The sequence below is a fragment of the Desmodus rotundus genome, chromosome 2, assembly GCF_022682495.2.
Source record: "Desmodus rotundus isolate HL8 chromosome 2, HLdesRot8A.1, whole genome shotgun sequence".
NCBI lineage: Eukaryota > Metazoa > Chordata > Mammalia > Chiroptera > Phyllostomidae > Desmodus > Desmodus rotundus.
The window spans coordinates 126,538,634-126,558,875 of NC_071388.1; the positions used below are offsets into that span (position 1 = coordinate 126,538,634).

General features: G+C 40.3%; 1 protein-coding gene across 7 annotated transcripts in view; it reads right to left on the reverse strand.

Annotated features, from left to right (window-relative positions):
* Positions 1–610: 610 nt before the first annotated feature.
* ZRANB3 (zinc finger RANBP2-type containing 3) overlaps positions 611–20,242 on the reverse strand; it is a 225,942-nt gene continuing 206,310 nt past the window's right edge. For 4 of the 7 annotated variants that reach the window (XM_045203150.2, XM_045203148.2, XM_053918619.1 and 1 more), the window contains 6 exons: positions 17,969–18,070; positions 16,650–16,792; positions 10,092–10,202; positions 8,649–9,051; positions 4,794–4,925; positions 611–2,633 (listed from right to left, as the gene is read on the reverse strand). In XM_045203150.2, the coding sequence (XP_045059085.2) occupies positions 2,535–2,633; positions 4,794–4,925; positions 8,649–9,051; positions 10,092–10,202; positions 16,650–16,792; positions 17,969–18,070 (990 nt within the window). In that variant the 3' untranslated portion in view covers positions 611–2,534. The remainder of the gene's footprint in view (positions 2,634–4,793; positions 4,926–8,648; positions 9,052–10,091; positions 10,203–16,649; positions 16,793–17,968; positions 18,071–20,242) is intronic. The other 3 variants (XM_045203153.2, XM_045203151.2, XM_045203152.2) reach the window with 3 other exon arrangements.

Below are 20,242 nucleotides of genomic sequence, written 5' to 3' on the forward strand. Positions count from 1 at the left end.
CCTCCCCAACATTCATTTTCTCTTGTCTTTTTGATAATGGTCATTGTAACAGGAATGAGATGATATCTCCTTGTGGGTTTTGATTTGAATTTCCACGATGATTAATGATTGTTTTTTTGCTACTGAGTTGTATGAGTTTCTCATCTAAATTGGATATTAACCTCTTCCTGGGTATGTGTTTTGCAAATACTTTCTCCCATTATGTAGATTTTTTTCATTTTGTTGACAATTTCCTTTGCTGTGCAAAAGCTTTTCAGTCTGATGTAGTCCCACTTGTTTATTTTTACTTTTGGGGTCACATTAAAAAAAAATCATAGCCAGGACAGAAGTCAAGGAGCTTGACCCTATGTTTTCTTCTAGGAGTTTCATGCTTTCAGGTTTAATGCTCAGCTCTTGAATTGTGTGTATGGTGTACAACAGGGGTCAGTTCTATTCTTTTGCATGTGGTTATCTAGTTTTCCCAACACTGTATTGAGGAAACTATCCCCTACCAATTGTATATTCTTGGTTCCTTTGCTGAACATTTGTTGAGTATATATGCATGGCTTTCTTTCTGGGCTCTATTCTGTTCCATTGATCTACGCATCATGCCAGTACCACAATGTTTTGATTACTACAACTCTGTAATATAGTTTGAAAGCAGACAGCAGGAGGTCTCCAGCTTTGTCCTTCTTTCTCAAGATTGCCTTGGCTATCAGAGGGTGTCTTATAGTTCCATACAAATTTTAGGATTTTTTCTATTTTTATAAAAAATTACATCATAATTTTGACAAGGATTGCATTAAATCAGTAGATTTATTTGGGTAATATAGCTACTTTAACAATATTAATTATTCAGATCCATGAACACAAAATGTCTTTCCATTCATTTGTGTCTTCTTCAATTTCTTTCATTAAAATCTATAGTGTACAGATCTTTTTACCTCTTTGGTTAAATTTATCCATATTTTATTCTTTTTGATGTTCTTACAGTGTTTTTAATTTGAACTTTTGAAATCTGGCCAAGAGTAGACCACCTTCATGGGTCATTTCACCCCAAACCAGCACACAGTTCCTACGTCTGAGAATGCGCTCCCTAGAATCACCACCTTAGTTTGCTCTACAGAGCAAGAGCCACTCACACCTGACCTACTTAGACCACAGTCTCACTTGCAAACACCCTATGCTGCAGGAACAGCAGTGTGAAGATTTCTTAGCTCTCAACTGTGAGGAATCCTAGGTTACCCTGGCAATGAGGCAGAAAACTTTAAAGAGCCTGACCAGCAAAACAGAAAAAAGGCCAAAGAAAGCCCAACCTAATTTGTAAAATAAACAATACTCTTTGACCTTATACAGTAAAAGTTATAAACTTAATAAAAACTCTAAAAGGAAATTTCATAAGTGTATAATCTTTCTAAAACAAGTCCTCTACATTGTAAAACATCAGATACTGATTAAAACTGGAAAGTCACGGGCAAGGTTGCATCCATACAGTATTTACAAACAGGTCTTTTGTGAACGTAATTCTTCCTTGAACCTGTATTTTGTGTAGTTCTGATTCTTTGCATTCACGATTCTGACATATTACAGGGTTGTGCTCTGGTTTTATTTCATCAGCACCCTTCTACTTTTTTATGTTGATTACATTTTATTTTTAAACACACATCTCAATCTGATCATGTTTTAATATAAAGTGTTTAATCATCATCACTTCTTTTGAAAGAGATACCAGGAATACACTTTTAATAAAACACAATTTTAAAAACAAAAAGCGATAACTAGGAAACAAAAGGTGCTTTGACAGCCAGCCTAGTTTTATGCATGAGAATGAACTAACTAATAATTGAAGTTTAAGTGGCATTTTATATTTTATGTTTTTAGTTTAAAAAATCTTAACAATTATTTTACCAAGTACCCCTGAATTGTCCACAAACAGCAGGGGGTCCAATTAGCTTATTTTCAAAAGCATCATTTCAATAAAGACAGCTGGCTAAGAAATACAGCAAAAAAGAAACACTCAAAATGTGTACCCCAAGCCCTTTTTGGAGGCATTTAGTGAACAAGGGTCTCTCTTGCATACTAAGCAGGCAGGTCACACTTTGCCCAGTTTTCGTGAATAATGATGACTCGCTTCCCAATTTTCCCTTATGGTTTTGCAATGTTCCATTTTCTATGCCCAGCAGTCCAGAACCAATCCTAATCCAGCAGCATTTGCAAGTAATTGAGACTGTATTTTTCAAAGACCATCTTTGCATAATACCATGATTAAGGTATAGTAGGGGGAAATGAGGGCTTAACCAAACCTTACTGAAACCTAACTGAGAGTCTGCATGAAATCAAGATCACAGAAATATTTAGTACCACATCTCAGGATTTCTGTTAACTACTTTAAAAAGGCAGTGAACACTAAAAGCACTTAATATGAAAAAGGAACTAACTTGAATTCTTGATTTTCTGAAAATTTTCACTCTTAAAATATTAGACAAACACGAAAAAACTTGAGTTACATTTCTCCACATGTAAACCATTTGTCATCCATCCAAGTTCTTTATACTTCATTTCTTCACCAAAAATCGTGTGATGTCGGATCCATGCTTTGCTGCTAGAGATTGTCTTCTCACCTGGCTCCTTTCCTTGGCTTGCCTGGCAGTTCTCTAAAAGGTAAAAATAGAAATGTGTTTGCATGTTGGGGAAAAAGTACTAGCTACAGAAAGTCAAAAACTCTTTCTATTCTGCTAGTCTGGAAAAAACTACATTATCACCACACCCACTTACCAGTGCTTTGCCATCGGTGGCGGGGGGGGGAACCAAACCACAAGCAGAGGACCCAAGTAGCTCCGCTAAGTGCCCTGACATCCTAGGTTCACTTAAGACCAGATGCTGAGGAGAAAACACATAGCTGTGGGGGATGTCTTGCTACCCAGTGAGATCTGTGAATCCCTCACTTGAAGACTAGGGGAGGAGGCTATAGTTCTCCTCATCCAAGTGGGAGGCTGTAAGGCTTCTTGGAATTTTCCAGAATGCAGTGCATACAAGGTTCACCTCCTTCTTCTCCTTTGGAATTCCCAACCCAACAGCCAAACCAATGCAGAAAAACAAGATGAGATAGAAAAGAACCGAATTCTGCCATTCCCACAAATAAAAATTTTCATGAGAACCTGGAAAGTGATTACAGAAAGGGTAGCATTTTATTTTGCTATTCTTAATTCTCTTACTGGTCTTAAATGTGCTAGTAATGTGAACAGGTAAGAAATCAGAAGACGCTTCCCCTGACTGGAGTCCTTGGACATTTGAAGTGATCCAGGTAGAAGGGTGAGGAAAGCAAAGTGTTCAAACTAAAAACAAACAAAACCCCTGACTGTATGACATAATCGTATTTATGTAAAAACTATGTTTCTGAAGAGAGGAGTCTAAAATATTAAAAGAAGGCTGAGAAAATGCTCATACAATAGGAACACTGGCAAAGGATCTGAACAGACCTCAAAACCGTAAATACAATTGAGCAGCATTTTAACAAACAGCAGGGGCTTTAGTAAACAAAATGCTGGTGGCCCTTCTTCTCCCACCACACGGGCACTAATTAGCGCCGTTGAACGAGCACTCTCTTTCACTGACGCCAGGGAGCGCCTGTAAACCTTTGGAAAACAGCTTGGAGATAAAAATACCAGCCTCAAAAATAACCAAACACTTGACTTAGTGATATTTTAGATCTGAGAATCTATCTTAAGGAATGACCTCAAAACATAAAAAAATGTGCTTGGCAACATTATGTATAAGAACGAAAAAGAATGTAAATAACTTTAATGCTCATCAGTATGGGAATGGCTAAAAAAACTGTGGTACAGATCTACTCAACAGAATAATGTGCAGCCATTTTAGACAATAAACATTATGAATGCTCATTATAGAAACATGGGAAAGTGCTTAAATCTGCCATAAGTGAAAAAAAAAGATGTTAGATACAAACTTGCATATTGAATATGTGCTTCTTTTTAAGACTATCTCAGTGGGCAGATACGACTTTCTTTTGCTGGGCTGGCTGTGAAAACTTCATCCTAGTTGATAAACAATACTATGTCATTTTAAAATAAAGATTTTATTTATTTTCAGAGAGAGGGGAAGGTAAGGAGAAAGGCAGAGAAACATCAACATGAGAGAGAAACATCAATAAGTTGCTTCCCTACCGCCCCCACCAAGGACCGAACCTGCAACCCAGGCATGTGCCCTGGCCAGGATTGAACGGGCAACCTTTCGCTTTTCTGGATGATGCCCAACCCACTGAGCTCGCTGGTCAGGGCTACTGTGTCATTTTTTCCCTCTTGTCCTAAGCAACAAGTAATTGTTCAAGGATGTGCCGAGGTTAACAGATTTCATACTTTGGCCAGGAATGCACTGTTTGTAATGTTGAATTGAGTTGGTCCTAGAGACAATTTATTAACATTCTTAGACATTTAAGGACATCCCTAGCTGCAAATGCAAACATATATTACTGCCCCAGTTCACCAAACTTCTAGTTTGATGGTCTGAGTCTTTTCAAGAAACCTACAAATTGTACACTATATTCATTTTCATCTGGGTGGTGGTGAAATTTCTTGGCTCTAGAATAAATTAGAAGGGAAGCAGCTTCTCTTCCATCTGTAACTGAGAAGTTAGGCCTTGTGAGGAAACACAAGTGTTAGGTGAAGAAAGAAAGAAAACACATTTTGGATCCCAAACCAGGGACACGGATACCGACAGCATCGCCCACACCTGTACGCACGGTGTGTACTTTATGTCCCAGGGCGGAGTCAAATGTGTCTGAGAGCTTCACTGACCTCTCTGTGGCAGACCGTGCAGAGAGTCTGCAGGTTGTCCAGGGAGCACTGTCCTCCGCCGCCGAACACGGGCTTGATGTGGTCCACCTGCCAGAAATGCCCTTCCCCTGGGTTTCTCATCATTTCATTAAGCTGCAATCAGAGCACAAGATCAGCACCTTTTTACATACAAGGTGGGAACTGTTGGTTTTGCATTGTGCAATCATGTTTATACAGCAAAATCATACAGGGAAAAATACATTAGAATGTCTTTTTATAGCTTTCTTTTTGTGAATAGGAAAAAGCCTTAGGTTAGCAATTTGAAAGCAATAAGATGTGTTTCTGAAAAAATTTTTCCCTTACCTAACCCGTTTTGAAAAATTACAAGCAAGTATGAAATACCAACACTCCTGACAGATTGGGAAAAATCAGTTGCTTCTGCACTTTGGAGATACTTTATATAGTCACTAAAACAAAACTGAGAAAAGAATAAGAACAGATTAGTAACTTAAAACTTCTGAATATTACTGACTCGAACAATCTGTAATTGTTGACCTAAATGCATTCGTTACTATGCCAATGGCAGTTTAATATTAATAGCTATCACCTGGAATTTTATGCTATTCACCTGGGAATCTCCCAAGTAACATAGACTGGTATAGTATTTCTAGAACAAACCTATATAAGTTGCATATTTGAATAAACAAAGATGTCCATTTAAAGCAGGCATGATTTAGGCCAGTCCACATATACACACTTTATATTTAACCAATGATGACCTACATTCAAATGGAAAGTATTTTAACATTTTACCTAAGGTAGTAAAACCAGCTCACAGCCTAGCTGTGCAGGTGTTTAAATGTCACAGGGATGAGTGTGAAGGTTGTTTTTATTTCTTCTTGGTCTTGCACAAGGAAGACATTATAACCAACTGCACAGCTGAGAGCCATGGGAACCTGTGTCGTAGTTCTGAAGCACTTCTAAGGAAACCTGTCAGACCCGTGACGGCACAGGGACGTGATAACGGCGCCCAGCCCGAGAGACGCCCCAAGTGGCAGCAGGCTGGAGCAGTAGACTGTCCAGCTGCGGTTGGCATTGCTAGAAGCAACTACAAATGGCAGTCTTATGCATCTAGCAAACGGCACATTCTGAGGAAAACATTTTGGTACTGCGTTTCATAACCAATTCTTTTGCTTTGAACAGTCTATTCTGACAGACTTTATGATCCAGAAGGTGTTCCTTTATTCTCCCTAGTAACTAACGAGTCTCCTGGGGCCAGTCTTCAACATCCTAAATTCACCTCTTGAGAGAGTCTCTCCCTCTCGGACGCCCCGTCCCACCTGAGCCCTGCGGCGCCCCCTACCCTGAGCCCTTTGTTTTAGATGTGTGTTACGTTACTTCTGCATTCCCGGACAGGCTGCTTCAGGATGTCCTCGCGTCCTTTCACTGCGTGTCTTCTGGAAGCCCCCACCGAGGCGGCAGGCAACAACTAGAGTCTGGGTGGCACCCCTGGGGTGGGTGCAGTATACCCCTCCACAATCAGACCAAAGGATGTTTCGGGAACTCTGGATACCATTTAAAATGTAGTGTATTTCCCGAGTCCTCAAAGTCATGCTGACTCATCTTTGCAGAAATGCTTATTAATTAATGCTGTCATAATCCGGAAATAAAAATATATGATCTGACTAACTGGCAGGAATTTATTCAACATTTTAGTGAGCAGAGAGTGGCCGAGGAGCGATTTAAAAAAAAATTAAGCTCACTATAAAATTACATTCTTGCTTCAGCGTGAAATTTAGAACTGACTAGATCACCATGTTAGAAATCCAGTTGAGTTCTGGGAATCAAGTGAATACTGATGAGTCTAAGAAAAACTGACAGTGACCAGAGGGGGGCGGGGAGGGGGTAACGGGGGAAAGAAGAGGAAGGGTCTAGTCACGGAACATGTATAAAGGACCCATGGAATGGACAACAGGGTGGGGACTCACCGAGGGAAGGGAGTGGGGGTTGGGTGGGCCAGGGAAGAGCAACGGGGGAAAAATTGGGACAACTGTAATTGAACAACAATAAAAAAATATTTTGTCATAAATTGCTTCACTAAAATTCTATTTTACAACAGATGAACATGTATGTTGCCTTCTCATTGCACTGAACTACATTTTTAGGGTTACCTCTTTGCCCTTTGTCACTCAATATTAACATCAAGAAAAGTGGAACAACTGGACCATAGGTGTTTTGGGGTTTTTTAAAGTTAAATTTATTGGGGCCCTGGCCAGGTGGCTCAGCTGGTTGGAGCATTTTCCCATACACCAAGAGGTTGCGGCTTTGATCCCCAGTTGGGGTGTGTGCAGGGGACAACCAATGTTTCTCTTTCACATTGATGTTTCTCTCCCCCTCCTCCCCCACCCTCCTCTCGCTAAAATCAGTCAAAAAGATATCCTTGGGTGAGGATTTAAAAAAATATTATTGGCTACATGGAGAAAAACGACCCCTTGTAAACTTCTGGTGGGAATGTAACTTGGTACAGCCACTGTGGAAACAGATGGGGGTCCTCACAGGTGCTTCTTGATGCCATGTGTCACCTGCTAAGGTCTCTTTCCCCAGTAATTGAATCAGAATCTAATTAAGCCTCTATATCTTATAACCATTATTCTGGAAATCCCGGGGATGGAGAAACATGTCAGATAATGCCATCAGCATACAGGGAGACAAACCCAGGGTGTGCAAAATCCTGCATGCGGACCGCCCAGTCTCTTCAACAATCCATGGTGTAAAAAAAGACTGGGGTGACATATGGGGGGGGACCCAAAAAGAAACCAGAATTATCTACTGGAGGGCAGGCCCCTTGTAGTACAGGCTTCTCCTGCTAGGTGAGTGTTCTAGAAATTCATGTGTATCAGTGTACCAGCTGGCATTGTTGTGAGAGGCTGTGTTTGGCTTTAGTGAATTTTTTTTTGAAGGCTCAATGCGTTTGCCCATTTCACGACAGGTGATTTACGAGCTTACACGCTCATATCCTCTGAGTGTTTGGCAGTTTTTGACCAAAACCTGTATGACTCCCCAATGTTCTCCCCTCTCTACATACCTGATCTCACCCCAAGCTACTTTTTTTTGTTTCCCTGGATGAAAAATGTCCTCAAAGGGAAACGTTTTGCTGATATGGAAGATGTAACATAAATGACAGAAGCACTAAAAGGCATCAAAACTGACAAGTTCAAAAACTGATTTGATCAGTGGAAAAAAAGTTTTGATAGGTGTATTGCATCAAATATAGAGTACTTTGAAGGTGACTGACATTTAAACATGTAAGAATAAATACATAATTTTTTATAAATAAATTCTGTTTTTTGGGGGGACCCCCTTGTATATTAAAGGGAGCATAAGGGGAACAATCACTAAATGCAATATGTGGGTCATATCTGGGTTCTAATTTGAAAAAGACAGCTACAAAAAGATATTTTTGAGACAATCTGGGAAACCAAATATGTATGCACTAAAATCAAGAAATTAAAATTGTGTTGGGTGTGATAATGGGTGCTGGAGGTAAGACAGAAAGAGGGAGGGAAGGAGAAAAGGAGAGAGGGAGAAGCTACATTTGTGAGAAATACACAATGAAAGCATTTGAAGGTGAAATGAAATGTCTAGAATTTGCTTTAAAGTTATTCCAAGGGAAAAAAAAAAGAATTGAGGGAAGGGATAGATGAAAATGAAGGCAAAATGTCAATAACTGTTCAAGTTGGGTGATGGGTATATGGGTTCATTATTCTCTACTTTTGTATATATTTGAACATTCCATATTAAAATGTTAAAAGGAAAGCGAGTCAATATTCATCATTGAGTACAATGCTGCCTATCTGTCAAGCGATTATAATTTACCTGTTCTAAAGGGAGCTTTGAGATCCAGGTAATATCCAGAAGACTCTTCCGCTGACTTTTAGGAGCATCTCTCAGACGTAAAAAGAGTTCTTGTGCATTCAGATTACATAGCTGACACACACCATGTTCAATTTCAAATACTTTGGCTCGTAGGTAACTATTATTAGAACGAATCCAAAACTCCTCCTGACATTTCAGAGAGCAAAACCGTGAGTCCCAAGCATTTACTTCACACTCTTGCTTAGTTTGGCAAGTGGGCTGCTGACAGAGAAGGCAAAGTGGCTTTCCTTCATTATCCACAGCTTGCAAATAGCCCTTGGAAGTAGAAGGCTTCACAGTGTGATCAGCTTGGGCTAGGCAGGGATTTACAAACGGGACACAGGCTCCATCTTCAAGAAAGTTTCTAGAATTGAACAAAACAGATAATAATACTTACACTAGTCTAAACAGGCATAACTTCATATAGAGTCTTCAAAATTTCTATGTTGATAAACAGTAAACATAGGACCCACAGATTCTGTGATTCTGTGTGGAAATGAAGTGGCTGCAGTCAGCACTCTATACTCCATGCCAAATAAAGGAAAGAATGGTGTGTTTAAAAAAATTAATTTAAATGCAAATATGCTGCCTCTTTTGAGCATTTAGATATCTTCAAGTTAAACAATCAGACTTTGAAACATCTGGAGAAGTTAGAAAATGCTTCTTCAGGCTGGAAAAGGACAGGCTAATGTGATATAAGCAAAGTTGGTGCTATCATGCGCTCCAAATGCCACACACCTCTTTAGGACAGAGAGGCCATTAGTGAGGCTCTCATGAACCCCGTCTTCCAGGCCCTGCTGGCCTACAGACACAGTGTCACATCCATAAAGTGCCAAAGTCAAGTAGCCAAAAAGTCTTGATAGAAATTAGGACTGAAGACTTGCTAAATATTGCCTCCTAAAGGTAAACTCAGAGTTTGACTGACTTAAAATTAGAAATAAAACACAACAGGACATGTACTCAATTTGTTAGAATAAAAGGAAATGGTATATTACTCAATTATGTTGAAAAGTCCTACACAGGAATCAAAGCTACTTTGGCTGTTTTCTATGGCTGCTCATTAGAAGTGTTAAAACAAAATCTTATGCAAGAAAGAGCTCTGAGCTCTTAGGGGGCAGAGCCTGTATTAGACCTCAGGTTTCCTAGCATCTTAGAGGCCTGTGGCAGGTCACTTAGTCACTTGGTCTTAGGTCCTAAAAATAACCTTCTGGTGTCTAATTTCTAAGGTGAGGACATCATGTGCCTCACAGGGTTGCTAGGAGGACTGAAGAGCTACCATATCGTGAAAGCTCTTTATAACCTGCAAGATGCCATACAAAGGTAAACTATTATTACAAAAACGAATACAAAGATTTAAAGGAGTAGTCTTAGTACTGCTGTGCCCTACTAGTAAATAAACCTTACTCTGTAGAAGTGTCTTGTGGCCCAGCCTCCTTTGTGATCAGACGGAGACGGCCCCCATCATTCTTCACCTTGTCCATTGAGGCTACAGCAACATCTTCTTTGGTTATGTATCTAAAATAAGGACATGTAAAGTGGATTTCCTCTCTCCTGTGAGAGTTTCTCTATTTCACAGTCACACTCCTTCTTCCAAAAGCAATAGGAGAGGCCCTGACCAGATAGCTCAGTTGGTTAGAGCATCATACCGATATGCTATAGTTGTGGGTTCAATCCCCAGTTGGGGAATGTAAAAGAATCAACCACTAAATACATAAACAACAAATTGATGTTTCTCTTTTCTCTCTTTCTCCCATCTTCTCTCTCTCCAAAATCAATAAAAAATTTTTGAAAAGCACTAGGAGAAATAGCAAGATGCCATCTATTTGGTGTGGTGATGCTAAAGTCAGAGAACAAGATTTTCTCCCTTTATGTTGGTCTCCGTGTGTGAGAAACACTCTTCCACATTAGTTTTCTCAGGATTTATTTTTCTAAGAATCTCAGGAGTCATTCAACATTCTATGGACCAATTTTCACTTAGAGGGAAAAAGGAGTTGGTGTAGGAATAAGAAATGCTCAAATATATGCACCCCTGGCAGCCTTAAATATACAGCTTAGCACGCTGTGCAGAAAATCTCTAATTGCATTTTTACCTCCCTCTTGGCCTTCTCTTCAAGGTTCCTCAGATCACCTTGATCAGCGATAATAGTGTGTGTCGGCATGCCAGGTAAAGTGATTCTCTTTTCAAACAGGTTCAATCACATCCTGTATAATCTCAAGGTTGTTTCCATTATTATAAGCCCATATGGGGCTTATGGAATCATCCACTAAAGTGAAGCCACTCTTGACATGGGATTCAAAACCTTATTACACAACACTCTCAACACCACACAATGGTTAGGGACTGGAAGTAAGAGGAAAGTTATTCCAATTAAAGGTGACAAGGGAATTTAAGTAGGTGAAATGCAATTACCCAATTAAGTCCTTGTAATTAGCATGACCCAGTTTCTCTGGTAGTTAACAGTGATTATAGTTTTTAAAAGAATCAGTTTAAACGTACATTTCTTCGTATTTCTGAGTACTTCATTTGGGAGCTTGACAATAAAATCAAAGTTAAATCACAATAGAATTGTTGTTGTGCAAGTGTAGGTAAAATTTTAGAAATTTTCTTTTATGTTACAGTAGATTTAATAATTAACAGATTTTCTTCTTATAAACTGTATTATTAACTTTTCAATTAGGTGATACATACTGCACATGTTTCAAAATTCAAAAGGCAAGTAATAGTATGTATAGTGAATAAGAATCCCTTCCATTCCATCCTTTTTACCTCCCACAAAGCTACCTCTGTTGCTAGTTTTTAAGTTATCCTTTTAGAAATAGTTTTTTCTCATACGTAGGTTATCCATTTTATTTGTTTATCTCTGTATTTTTTATTTTTTTAAGATTTTTAATTTATTGATTTTTAGATGGAGGGTTAGGGAGGGAGAAAAAGAGGAAGAGAAATATCAATGTGTGATTGCCTCTTGCACACCCCCTACTGGGGACCTGGCCCTCAACCCAGGCATGTGCCCTGACTGGGAATCGAACTGGCGACCTTTGGTTTGCAGGACAGCGCTCAATCCACTGAGCCACACCAGACAGGGCTTATCTCTGTATTTTTATTGACACATAACTCGTGCCACTAAGTTTAACATATTAAATTTTTACAATTCAGTGCATTTTAGTATATTCACAAGGTTGTACAACCATCACCACTACCTAATTCCAGAACATTTTTATCACCTCAAAAAGAAACCTGAACTCATTGGCAGACACTCCTCATTACACTCTTTACCTTTAAAAACAAATGGTAGCATCATATACACATTAATCTTCACTTTGATGTTTTTACCTAAACATCCACCTCAGAGATATCTAATATACATACTAGTATACAGAGTTGCCCTATTTCTCAAATCGTTGCAATATTCCCTTATTTGGATAAACCATATAATATATCTAATCAGCCTCTGATTAATGGGCATTTTGGTGGTTCCAGTCTCTGCTATCACAAACAATGCTGTCATAAATATCCCCATCCGTGATATTTTCTACACATGAAATATATGTAAGATAAATGCCCAGAAAAACTGCCAGGTCAAAAGTCCTGGGCACATTAAATTTGGATAGCTTTTGACACACTGCTCTCATGTGGGTTTGTACCAACACATAGGCCCCCAGCAATGAATGGAGTACCTGTTGCCTCACACTTTCACCAGCACAGGTACTTCAGTTAAAAACCTTTCTGCTAATGGTGATAGGTATCTCATTATAGCTTTAAATTTGCATTCGCCTGTTAAGGGTGATTGTCTTCTCATATATTAGCATTTCTACTGTGTGTCTTTCTTAAAGCAATAAAGGACCACAGTGAATTCTTTAAAATTGTCTAACTTGCCCTTTTAGTTCTTAAAATCCCCTGCCCCCAATTTCTTCAACCATTTTATTCCCTTGACAAAAGCACTTCAACTAAAGTATTTCGGTGGATTCTAAGTGGAATCAAAAGCTTCCTGGCTTTGAGGGGAAAGGGGATATTGAACCTTGCCTTAGGTATTATTCAATGTTTAAAAGCTTAGAAACCTAACTCAGTAACTTTAAAAGATGCTGAGAAATCTATTCAGAGATTTAAGAACTAAAAATAACCTTTCCTACAAGAGTTTTAAGCACAGATTTTTGGAAACCACAAGGAACAATCAACTCCAAATCAGGGTGGGGGTTGAAAACTTTTCAAACATAGTTGGGAGTTACCAATATTTAATTTTCCACTGAGGTTTGATAGGAAGTATGTCAATTCTCAAAAGGATTATGGTAAATCCCCATTTGACAAGTAGAAAAGGGAGAATGTTGTCTGCTAAGTAACTCCTGGGTGGGGTTGCGAGTAGAGGATGGCGGGTTTTGTAAGAAGAGAGGAGTGTGTGTTGGAAAGTGGCCCACCAGTGGAAACACTGCTGGCTCCAGGTTGCTGGCCTGCTTTGGAGAGGAGCTGTGGCTAGAAGATAAATAGTTTCATCTCAAAGCCAACAGGGCTCCCACTGAACCAGGCCTGCCTCTGAAAAATGGGAACTCACTTAGGAACCAAAACAATGGCTGGTGATCTTGCCTTCCATTCACATTCAAAAGGGAGCTACTCAAAAGCTGAGTGCGAGTCCTGAGCTTGGATGGGTCTGAAAACTGGTGGACGCCACTGGAGGATAATCCGGTTGGAGATTTAGCCATTGATTTTGGGGGTATTCCCAAAAATCAGTATCTATTTGTCTTCATTCTGAGGCTATTCCATTTTTTTCAGAGATGAATCTCCTAAACTTCTGCTTAGGAAACAAAATGTGGTTGCTGGTATTCTGGAAGTTGAGTGAAGACTATGGAAACTGTTCAGTTTCCCAATTAGGCCTCTTCCTTTATGTCCACTGAGCCTGGTGCTTCCAAGCCTGATGCCCCTTTGGTTCATTTTCTCTAGAAAGTAACATGGTAGGACAGTGGGGGAAAGACACCCAGTATCTAACCCTCCTCATGCAGACTTCCAATCAGTGCTGTTGTGCAGTCCCGTCCCTTACCACACCTGCTTCCAAAGAGACATGGTTATTCCAGTCTACTGAGACTTGGCTCCATGGCGAGAATCAGCATGCTTCCTCCAAGCACCGCCCCCAACAGGCACACAAATTTCACTGCCATGGCTCTGCTCAGTCAGCTTCCCTGGAGTCCTCCCTCTCTCTAATCAATGACCAAGGCTGGTCAGAGCTACCTTTTTAACACCTCTCCTCCTTTTCTTTTCTCCTTTCCCATTGCTAGTGCCTTAATGTAAGTCCTCATTGTTCCCCCACCCCCACGTTTACTACAACAGGCTTTTAACTTGTGTGGTAGACAGAATTTTCAAGACATCTCCCTAGGATTCCTGTCCCTGGTATTCAGTCATTCATCTAGATAATGCTGTGAAGGGACTTTGCAGATGTAATTAAGTTTACCAATCAGTAGAACTTAAGACAGGGAACAATTTCCAAGCACAAGGAGTTCATACAACTTTGCTGGCCCTGGGATAGAGGGGTCCTTGTGTTGGGAGTAGGAAGAAGCTTCTAGAAGCTCAGAGTGACCTTCAGCTGACAGCCAGCCAGGAAACCTAAGTCCTACAACTACAAGAAACTAAATTCTGGCAACAACCTGATTCAGCACAGCAATGGATTCTTCCAGACTATCAGTAAGAGCCCAGCTAGCCAACACCCTGATTCTAGCCTTATAGAATCCAAAACAGTGAAACTAGTAGAGCCAAGTCAGACTCCTGACTTTTAAAACCACGAGATAATAAATTGCTATTGTGTTAAGCTGCTAGGTTTGTGATAATTTGTTACAGTGGCAACAGAAAACTGACTCAACTTGTCTCCTCAATTCGAGTCCCGCCCTTCCAGTCTAATCTTCCAACTGCTGTCTGAGTGGGCCCTTAAAAATACAAGTCCAATTATTTACTCTTTTGCTTGTTAACACAAGTGTTATCTGTAAGATATCATCTACATATATTGTATAAATAACACAGTGTGTCTAACTTTGGTTTGTATCAATTTTATGGCTTGCTTTTGGCCTAATCAGGAGGTTCTTTAAGTGGCCATTCATGTCTGATGGAGGAGAAACAATGGGACTTGTCTAGAATGGCAATAAATTCAGTGAAGAAGGGTATTATGAACACGCAAAGAAAAGACCAACACTTCAAGTAAGACTGTGATTATACAAATGAGAAAATAGAGAGGACTGAAAGAAGTATTGAGAAAATTAAAATAGGCATCATGCTTTTTGTAACATGTATGCATATATGTGTATGAATACACACATACATTTTAAATGTATTTTTATATGAAGTAATATATGCTCGTGAGAAAAATTCAATCAGTACAGAAGGGTTAGGCATGAGTCCAAAACTGGCAGCTCATAAATAAATCCAACTCATCAAAGGGTTTTATTTGACTCATACAGTATTTTATTTTTAAATCTGAATTTAAATGATAGATGGGTTATGCACTTTCCAATTTGCTATAGTTCTACCTCCTACTCCATCTTTTTCTAGTTTTACACCTGAGCTCATTTGTTCATTTATGGTCCCTGCTTTGTTTTCCATCATGAGTTGGTGACTCTAACATAAAGTCTAAAGCCCCTCCCATCTCTAGCATAAAGCATAACCCCCCTAATGTTATGGTCTAGAGCAAGATTCCTCAATAGTGGCACTACTGACATTCTGAAACATAATTCTTTGCTGGGGAGTGCAGTCCTGTTCACTGCAAGATTTCAGCAATTTCCTCGGCCTCTAGCCACTAGATGTTGCCCTGCCGTAACCCCTAATTTTGACAAGCTAAAATGTCTCCTAATATTGCCACCCTGGGGGTAAAACTGCCCCCAGCTGCGAACCACCATCCTAGAGAAACCTCTGGTAAGATTTTCTAAGGTATCCTTCCAGACACTTTCCCTGTCAATAATAGCAATGACATATATTTGTGTCTCCATCCTTTTTTTATACTTATTTACCCTTAGCAATTTATCATAAGTATCATTTCTTGTTTTCCCATATTAATATGCCATAGGCTATATTTTGAAACAACTGAAGAGACTTTTCACTGTGTGGGGCTGTAATTTAATTAACCACATCCTCTCATATGCCACTAATGATTTTTTTTCACCTGTGGGCATGGAAAATGCTAGAGATCACAAAATGGTGGCATGTGGGGATGAAGAGAGATCATATTACATGAGACAGCCAGAGCTACAGGGGATTTTTCTGCCGTGTGGCTGTTAGTGTCTTGTGCTCTCTTCCAAAGCAAGAGCAGGGCAACAGGACAGCTGACTGTGCTTCCTGAGAATCAGCTGCATGCCGAGGAAAGGTCTCCAGAAAGTGGGGATCACACAAGGGGATACCTGGGTGAGGCAAAGATGCTTATGATGCCAAGAAAGGACACTAAGTGCACAGAAGTTAAAAAGGGACCTGTACTGATAAAGACAAAACAGCTACAAACACAAGACCCTTAACTGTTCCTTTTATTTCGTTTCCAACCACAGGCATAAGAGTCACCTCCCACCACGTGGATGGTGCTACGTCAACTAGAACCAGCTCCCCTGCAGCAGGGCACCCAAGATTCACACCCAGAAGCGCAGGGCAGATGGGGCCCAGGGGCGTGTTCTGTTGCTCTAACAGGGAAGTGCTTCCTGTTGTCAGCAAGTGTTCCAGGCCAGGCAGTTCACAGGTTGCACCACCCTGTGGCTCTGGCCTCTCTCCTGGTGAGCAAGAGCTATGGTGAGAAAGGTCCAGACGGCCTAGTCTTTCCAGCAGATTTGACCAAATTCACCAAATATCTAATTATATTGCTATAAAATAAGCTGTCATTTTATGTGTAATTTTCTCTTCACTCATCAGGACTTCATTAGAGGTTACATAAATACCTCAGACTGCCCACCCCCAGAAGTGACAATGACAAGTAATAAAATACAAAATAAAAAGAGAAAGACAACTCATACCTTTTTGTACTATTTTGTTTGGTCTGTTGCTTTGTGACCTCTTCGAAAGCAAGAACTGGGCTGCAGAACAGCCGCCCGCTTTTCCTGATGATCCTTTGCTTCATGGCAGTCAGACTACTCCATTCTCGAACAAACCGCAAAATCTGGCAGAAAAGGAGGCAAAGAGAAGAGTGTACGGTCCTCTTCCTTTGAAAGCGAGGCTACTCATAACATCGGAAAACTGATGTTCTACCATATCCCCCAAACAGGTTTTGAGTTTCCCAATTTCAGGCTTTCTTCAATTTGATGCAGATTTCATATCTTTCTTGTGAACCACCATGGCCAGTTCGGCAGAGTTCTCTTTCAGTCTGAAGACTCTCTGCAGGTCTGGTTCAGGGCCCCCAGCACACGTCCCTAACACACACGGGGACCAGCAGCAGCGATGTGCTCAGTGACATGGAAAGAGAGGCCTGGCTGTTGGAAGTTGTGGCAGAGGCAGAACTGGTCGTGGGGACAGCAGGCGTGGCAGTCACGACAGATTGACACTACAACATCTGAGAACCGCTTTGTGCCCAACGACTTATCACACAAAAATAGCCATCAACAAACCTGGGATATTTATATTAGAGTACCTTTAATCTTACTTATTCATCAATTATACATAATGCTATTTTCTGGGACTCTGAGAATCAGGATTAGATGACACTAAAGAAAATTACTCACTGCTACCTTTTCCTTTAAGGCAGGTGCAGCCGACCCATGGGCAATGTTTGATTCCCACTAACAGGCCAAAAGCATAATCATTGTTTTCCTGTAGACACTGGTACACTGCATGCTGGGTCAGCCCCTCCGCATGTTGACCCTTCTTAGCAATGAAGTGAAACCGGCCACAGATCAGAACTGAGGCGTCCCTGGCAGGGAGTTGGCCTGCGCTGTATGCTGGTGCTTCTGACAGAGTCGAGAGTCACCCAGCATGGTCTTACGGTCTTTTCATCGCTCTCAGAATTTGTCATTGTTAGAACTTAACCTTCAAAGATAAAATGCGATTCTGTCAGATACAACTATCGCAGTTGCTACTACTGTGAATGAAAAACTAAATGATGTGAGGATGATTCTATCCACAGAAACAGCAACCCTAGGTGTGATCACTCACCGAGGGAACGGATCTCACACATGTTCTTAGCGCCGGGTAATTCACAGGCACTGCCTGGACTGATTAAAATGCAGCCAGTGATGGGACGCTGCAGAGGCCACCAAGTACTCTGCTTTTATTAAACTCAAAATGGCTGTTAAAATTACTCACATTGTAATTCAAAACAAATTTACAGAACTATTCTTACCAGGGAGCGATTTTGTTTCAGTTCAAAGCTTGCAGGTAAATCTTCCCAAAGGTCTAATTTTATATCCAAAGGAATGAAATTACAGTTCATCTGGTTTCCATCCTGATTATAGATTAAGAGGCATTATTAATCCATTTTGTCTGTAGGCACTAGTAATTATTTTAAAGTAAAGAATGATATTGTGACATAATATGCCCCATCTCCTAAAAGATAAACTGAGGTGGCACATTCTAGACGAGATTCCACCCACACAGCTCCCCTGAAAGGACGGTGAGTGGAGGAGAGGAAGCTCCCCACTGCCCTTGGCGTGCCTCCAATTCACTCACCGTCACGGGGGAAAATACCATGCCGAGGGGTATGGTCAGGTAAAGGCAGATTTAAACATGAAGTACGTGTTTTATAAAGGGGAAGAAGAATCTCTGTATATGAAAATATACTATAGCAACAATATTTGAACCCACAGTATAATACTCCCAGCTGAAAAGAAATGCTACAGCTCCCACAGTTGCTTTGAAGAAAACACACAAAAGTAGTTATATACAGATTAAAAGTTTAGATATGTAATTGTTATTCTAAACTCAATTAGACTTGAGATTCTGGCTGAAATAAACAGTTCTTTAGAGTTATAATGTTAATATGACATTAATTGCTACATATCTGTTACTGTTGTCCTTTTAAGGGGTATTCTTTTAGGTAGTGAACTGGGTTTTTGTCCAAATTTCTACTTCAGTTCTAAGGTAAAAAGGAAATATTTCATCTCTACTGCAGCTGAGAAAAGACCTGTTAATGTTTCAAATACTTAGTGTTTAGAAATTAACTGGGTAATGTTTTATGGCAATAGGACATGCAACTATTTAGAATAGCCATAAAAATGCACTGGAAACTATTAAGAGAGATGTCAAGAACATGAGGCGGCCCCCGCTACACAGGCTGAGTGGCAGAGCCGGAAGACGGGTCCGGGAGGCTGGCACTGTACTCCATGGGAACACTGCCAGGAGTTTGCAGTTTCTCTCCCCTCTCCATCCACAGGGGGAAAAACACGAATCAGATGATTTAGGATGCAGAACTTTCACTGTGTAGAGTAAAAAGTTTAAGAGTTTAAGGGCTTCTGAATTCCTGTGGTATGCCCGGTCTGGTGCCTGACTTTTGGATTCTTGACCTTCAAGCCCACTGAGGGGGTCAGTTTTCTGTCTCTCATGCTACAGCGGGAGAAGCAGGCCTGGAGCTCTCTCCCCAGGGGGATGAGGGAGGCTCAGACACTTAGATCTGCCTTCAGGTGAGCAAAGGACTCCTTGGTGCCCCTCCCAAGTCTACACGTTCCATAAATGGTGGCCTGGGGCCCAGCCTTTAAGAGGAGTACGCTGACTGTCTGGATTCATTTTTGGTGTCCCTCTCTTGGCTGTGGTCCCACAACAGATGCTGTGGACCTAAAATGGAGGCTGTTTTTGTATTCACGATCCTCGTCACCTCCTAATCCTCTATCAATCTCTTCTAATCTGGCAAGAAGGGGCTGGAAAGAAGTATTCAAAGTCATGAACGGCAAGGACCTCCATCCAAGATTGCTCTATCCAGCAAAGCTATCATTTAGAATGGAAGGGCAGATAAAGTGCTTCCCAGATAAGGTCAAGTTAAAGGAGTTCATCATCACCAAGCCCTCATTATATGAAATGTTAAAGGAACTTATCTAAGAAAAAGAAGAAGACAAAAAATACAAACAGTAAAATGACAACAAACCCACAACTATCAATACCTTAACCTAAAATAAACAAAAACAAAAACAAACTAAGCAAATAACTACAACAGGAAAAGAATCACAGAAATGGAGATCACATGGAGGGTTATCAGCCGGGAGCAGGAGAAGGATGGGGGAAAAGGTACAGGGAATAAGAAGCATAAATGGTAGGTACAAAATAGAGAGGGGGAGGTTAAGAATAGTATAGGAAATGGGGAAGTCAAGGAACTTATATGTACAACCCGTGGACGTTAACTAAGGTAGGGGAATGGTGGTGGGAGGGGGGTGCAGGGTGGAGGTGAATAAAGGGAAGAAAAAAATGGAATAACTGTAATAGCATAATTAATAAAATATACTTTAAAAAGTTTCAAATATCACTTTACTATACTTATATAGATTAGAAATTTGAAAATATAGTCATAAGTATTTATAGTCTCAACAAGTTGTTTTTCCTCAAATATTTATACCAGTTTACTGAGGGCAAAGATTCTCACATGGCCCCTGAGACCCTTTCAGGGGATCCACAAATTCAAAAGTGTTTC